This window comes from Pteropus vampyrus, unplaced genomic scaffold (assembly GCF_000151845.1).
Source record: "Pteropus vampyrus isolate Shadow unplaced genomic scaffold, Pvam_2.0 Scaffold98, whole genome shotgun sequence".
NCBI classification, from domain to species: Eukaryota; Metazoa; Chordata; class Mammalia; order Chiroptera; family Pteropodidae; genus Pteropus; species Pteropus vampyrus.
In genome coordinates this window covers 4,055,384-4,061,669 of record NW_011888879.1, presented here as the reverse complement: position 1 = coordinate 4,061,669, position 6,286 = coordinate 4,055,384, and the positions used below count along the sequence as shown (strand labels likewise).

The window sequence follows — 6,286 nt, the reverse complement described above, 5'->3', positions numbered from 1 at the left end:
AGTTGTGTGTGTGTGTGTGTGTGTGTGTGTGTGTGTGTAGTAGAGATTAATGGAGCAAGGTTTTAGAACAGGTGAAAAATGCAGTCAGGAACCAAAGGGGTAAATTGGCCTTTCCTGGTAATGGATTACCATTCGTTGGAATGTTAAGGAGGGGAATATGGGGATGCATATTAAATGTATTTAGTCCTTTCCTTAAGTGTGAAAATAAGGGAAACAGTGGCAGGGATGGTATTTGAACCTATGAGAAGGAGAAAATGTTAGCGGTTGTCACTATGGAGGATGTGATAGACAGTCAGGCATTGAAGTTGGAATTGCTTGGCTCAGGCATTGCTTTCTGCAGCCAACCTCAGTAACCTGGAGACAGAGGTAGAAAAAATAGAAGATGTGGCCTAATGTGGGGGATAGAGGTGGGGGAGCCTATGAGGGTGTGCCACAAGGTACAGATTGTGGACGCACTTGAGGGCTAGAGAGCATAAACTGTTCAGTGAGACAGACCATCACTGAAGTCACCCACTGTGAGGTCTGGGCAGGGCAAGAGAAAAAACTGAGCGTGGAGGGAGGCTGATAGAATGACTATAAGGCGGGAAGAGGAGAAGAGCTGGAGTGTTCAGTGCAGGCAAAGAGCAGCTTATGACAGAAGCCCAAAAAAGAGGTAAAAACGGAAAAAACACAAGTTCAAAACACATTTATTTGACAAATATCTATCGATCACCCACTATGTGCCAGGCACTGTGCTAGACACTGAGGATATAGCAGTGAATACAGTAGACATCATTCCTTCTTCAAGAAGCTTATACACCTGCAGAGGGAAGAGGTGTTATTGTCGAATGGTCCAGTGTATGACTGTCTATGGCTGGCCGAAGTGGAGTGTAGGTAAAACTAATCAGGATGGGATGAGTCATCAACATAGATTTTAAAGTCTACAAGATAGTGATAAGGAAAAAGAAAAGGGATGAAAAGACAATTTAAATTAGTGCTAGCATCATTAAGAACCACGAAGGTGTATCCTAGACCACCTAGTTTAATATGACCTAAGTTTGAAAACAGTTTAGTTTAGGACAGAGTGGAAGGGTCTGATAAAGAAACAAGTTAGTGTAGTTTGGGAAGGACTGGGATTCTGTTAAATTGAAATGGAATTTAGGGATTGGGTAATCAAGGGTAGTTGTTCATGCCTTCAGGCAGTTATTCTTAATTGGAGGAAGTTGCAAAGCATGTTGGAGGTGAGATTAGAGAGCAAGAAAAATGAACTGGCTAAATTAGAGGTGTTTCACAATGTTCGATGCTCACATTTTAGGTACCACTGAGAACAGTTCTGAGTGGTGTAACCCAGCAGGTAGGGCGTGGCAGGTGGGTGGGACAGATCAGAGCTAAGCTTTGGTGGAGACCTCTACAGGTCAGATCTTGGACTTGTAGAAGACCTCTTGGTATCTCCAATGGTACGGCTGACTCCAGGCCAAAGTTGAAGAAAACATAGACTCTTTATGTCCCAACATTTTATTTGATTAATTTTCATGGTGTGGGGCTAGTGATAGCCTCATTTAATCTGAAATTTATTATTTACTAATCAGTTCGAGTTATATATTTTATATTACGGGAAGTATAGTAAAAATTACATAACTTTAAATGTGAAAACATGCGTTCAAAATAACATCGAAATTCTATCATTGCCTTGTAGCCTTGATTATTTTCTTTACAGACTTTCAGTTCAGTTTTTGAGACGTAAATACCACAAGACTTCATCTACGTTAAACATACAGTCTTTACCAATTGCTAAAGCTACAGTACATTTTAAGAGAGTGAAACATAAAATAAGCTTTCAAAACAAAACACAGATTATCTACTGTGAAAATGAATTTCTACGTTTGCAAAAGCAGCCAACACATGTGTTCCTAGTTTATGTAACATTTCCGTGTTTAAAAACTCTCTGGGTAACATGTGATGTTTCATGGCTAACTAGTCTAACATAAAGTAGACGTGAACCTGGATTCTACGGTACTATTTTAAATGAGGATAAATATACGTTGGAAAATCTGGAGCGTGAATTCTCAAGCTAGCATACATGAGGATTACCATGAGACCTTGTTAAAACATGAAATTCTCAGCCCCTTTCATGGATGCCAATTGAAGAGGTCCAGGGTGACCCCCAAAATTTGCATTTCCAACCAAGCTCAGAGGTGACGCTGATGCTGCTACCACTGAGACTGGAGCTGGGGAAACACACTTTGAGTAGGTCAGACAGTTCCCTTCTGTGACCAGATTTGTACACTTTAAACACACTATAAAGATGTAATTTATCTGTCTTGTCTAGATAACCAAATAGGCTTAACTATTAGTTTGTGGAGGTGCTCGAAACCCAGAGGGCACAGTGAAGGGGCTGAGAGGGACAGCAGAACAAGAAAAATTGGGGAAGAATTGGGATTGACCTAAATGGGGACGAAACTATGTGAGGGATTAGTCCAGGGCAGGTGAAGAGGAGGAATAGAGTACATCCAAATCCATGTAATTTTTTATTATAACCATAATCAATTATTGTATAATGTTACTTGAGGATCATGGTTTCTTCTTCAAATTTTGCTTTTTTATTATCCAGTACTTTTTAGAGTTGTCAGAAAACTAGAATAATATAGAAAAGGCCTTGTTTCCTGTCATTATCTCTTTGTTGCAATCACTTATCAGTGCCACCAATTATCAAGGGAGCAGATGTGGCTGTCCCTGCAGAGGTCACCGTGCTGGTGAACAAGAGCGTGCTGATGGAGTGCTCATCCAGCGGCAGCCCTGCGCCGAGGAACTCCTGGCAAAAAGATGGGCAGCCCCTGCTAGAAGATGAGCATCGTCAACTCCTGTCTAGTGGCAGAATTCTGCAGGTAAAAGTAAAAATATCTGATTTTAAAATAGCTATTCAACCTTGTAATTTATAACTGTCTTTTTTACTTAAAAAATAATTTTATTGGTTGGTAAATATTATATTTATAGAAATAATCATAAAAAGGATATAAAATTTTATAAAATTCTTCTTCCTTATTTTATTCCCACTATCAGAGGTGACCACTATTAATAGTTCTTTGTGAATCTTCTAGTAATTGTCTATACATTCAAAATACAATATACACACATATATACATACACACACGTATACACCTATACACACATACACACATACATACACATACATACACATACATACACACACCTCAGTTTACTACAGTGTGGCTTTTGTGATAACAACCACATTGTCAGCAAATTATTAGAATCCTTTTTGTCCCATACTTCTGATGGTAAAATTCTGGGTGGTATAAGGTTCCCTGTAGATTAAAATTTGTCCTCTATTAGCAAAGAATTGATAATAACATGATAATAAGGGAAACTATGTAAATATCCTGAATTGTTCACTAATGGGCATGACTGTATTTTTTCAAGTATCTTAAAAGGAAATTAGGCACTTGCAGAAATAATACCAACTCTTTTGTTAGGATACGACTTAATTTTTGAACATAGAAATGATGTTCTGTGGGCCCAAGAATCTAAACATAACTGTCCATGTATCCAACACAGGATGTATCTCATGGAGTTCATTATTTAAAAAAAAAGAATCAGGTTCACTGCCTATAAATAGCCTTGAATTCTCCAAGTATCTTCTAAACATCCTGATTACTTCTGTTTGATGATCATACAGTCTCTACCAAAATACTTAAATGTTTCTGTGTCTAGGGCCTAAAGATACATAGATGGATAGAAATTTCTGCATAAAATAAAATAAACTATAACTGCTCTATTAGCTAACTATTGCTAAGTCTTCTGGTGGGCTGGAGGCTTTTCCTGGTCTCAGCTAGACCTGCCCAAGTGTCTGCATGCCTTGGAATGGATAAGTGGCTCTGCTGATCTTGGCTGGGCTCTTGCACACATCTGGGGCCTCAGCTGCAATAACGGGGCTGATTCTTCCCCCACGTGATCTCTCACCCTCCAACAGATTAGTCCTGGCTTCCTTATGTGGTGGTGGCAGGGTTCCAAAAGAGTGAGGAAAAGTGACGGTGACTTTTTAGGCCCAGGTTCAAAATGGCACCCTGTCACTTCCATCACATTCTATGGATAAAGCCAGGCACAAGGCCAACACAAATTCCACACCTTAACTCCACCTCTTGATGGGGAGAATTTCAAAGTCACATTGCCAGGGATGCAGACAGGGAAATGGGAGAATAATTCGGGACACTTTGGAGCCAGTATACCACAGATATGTATAAAATTGCCTTTTCTAATTGCAAATCTTTATAAAGATTTCTTTGATTGACCTAATAAAAGCCAACACCAGCACTACCATGTACAAGATTATTTTTCTTATATTCATTTGGTATCACCTCGAAAGAATATGTATTGTTTATCCTCAAAATTATGACAGCTCGCTTTATAAAAAAATTCAGTTGGAATTTCTTCATTTTTTTCCTTAGATTCAAAATACTCAAATAGCAGATATCGGCAGGTATGTGTGTATTGCTGAGAACACAGCTGGAAGTGCCAAGAAATATTTTAACCTCAATGTGCATGGTAAGAGCTCAGTTCCAAAAACATCTGTCAGAGTATGCTTGACAAAGCAGGAAAACTATGTTTTAGATTATGTAGGCTTATTGTGTGTCTCTTAACTTGAACAGTGTGTGGTGCCTGCATTACACAGTCTCCTCCCTCCTTCTGACCCTCCACAGCTAGGGAGATTTCTAACATGCAAAGTACAAATCTTCTAGGGTGCCTGTTTTTATATTATTTCAGTCCCTCAGGAGAAAGTAGTTACTTTTACATATTTGAGAGTAGAAAAATCAAAATTTGAAATCCCAAAGATTACAAGTTTTTATGAAGTTAGAACTACAAATAGATCTTTTACTCATAAAAGTTAATCCACGAGTCCTGATTGAAACCATTGTCTGTCATCAACAGTCAAATTCATTTTGAGCTACATCCTGTAGGGCCTAATTTATTCCCTGGAGAAGAAGTCATTTTGGAGAGTTAAATAATTCCCGAAATCATCAGCACAACTAATTCATTCATCAGATTTTAAGTTTTCAATATTTGCTAGTCACTCCATAAATACTAATTTTTTGCTTAAAAAAAAGCAGTTGGTTGTCTAAGACAAAAGAGTAGTTTTATTTTTGTGACACTCAGCTGCTTCCAGAATACTAAATTAGAAATGGTGAACAATCATCAAAGATTTCTTTTATGTGCATGATACATATTTAATATTCTAGCTCATTTTGGAAATAACTGAAATTTGAAATTTCATGAAAAATTTCTCCCCTGAAAGGACTTTGGTGGAGCATCATAGATATCCTTTTCTTTTGGTGTGATATGTAGGGAGTATTGATGTCTAGCAATGTGGGGTGTTTGTGTGACAGATATTTGAAACACTGCTATCTTCATATTCCCAGCGTTTAGCACAGTAACACACAGTAGGTGCTTCATAATATCTTCAAGTTTCTTTTAATGAATAAATCTGACCAAAACGGAAATAAATGTGTTATGAATTTCCAGGAAGAATTAATTAATTAAACAAATATAATCCTTATGAAAGCACACATACTAATCTGTAAGATACAATAGAATAAATGTTGAAAAATTAAAATGTTCATTATTTTTTCTGATTCACCAGGGCAGAATTAATTTTTCCTCTTCTGTGTGATCAAAGCATCTTGTAAATACCCCAATTCAAGCAGTTACATATGTCGCTGTGTGTTACCTTTATATCTCATATCCTTACCTCAGTCCCATAATTTTATTATAAATGTTGTAGACAGATAGTCATTTCTTATGGATTTTGGTCTCCCTACACTGAGAATGTTGTCTCTAGTTGTGGTAGTTACTAAATAGATATTTGTAGTTCCTCTGTTATATTTCCTTCATGTTCCTCACCTCTTCTTAATGCTCAGCAAAAACACCTGAAGTGGGAGCCTTGTGTGACTTGAGGGGCAGCAGCCACTAGTGTTCACCATTAAGGTCTGGAGTTTGGGATGGTGTTTCCTTTTTCACCAGTTACCAGCATCTTGAACTTCCGATTGCAGTCAGGAATCCGTACTTAAATATTAGAAAATTCGTTTCGGGGATAAATAATTTAAGTTATTTTCCCTTAAAACCAGATCATTTGTTATCTCTCACTACAACGATGCTTGCTTCTTTGAGATTCTAACCATCAATCTAACGACCTCTCAGTTTTCAGCCTTCTGTGTCTTCACTCTGCTTTGCTTCCAGCTTAACTTGCATGGACCAGCATTTCAGTCACTTCCCTTAGCCCATACCTGTCAGTACT

General features: G+C 37.9%; 1 protein-coding gene across 1 annotated transcript in view; it reads left to right on the top strand.

Moving 5' to 3' along the window:
- Positions 1–6,286, top strand: part of HMCN1 (hemicentin 1) — a 408,502-nt gene that overhangs the window by 300,639 nt on the left and 101,577 nt on the right. Inside the window, exons 55-56 of the mRNA XM_023533191.1 lie at positions 2,677–2,864; positions 4,443–4,539. Of these exons, the coding sequence (XP_023388959.1) occupies positions 2,677–2,864; positions 4,443–4,539 (285 nt within the window). The remainder of the gene's footprint in view (positions 1–2,676; positions 2,865–4,442; positions 4,540–6,286) is intronic.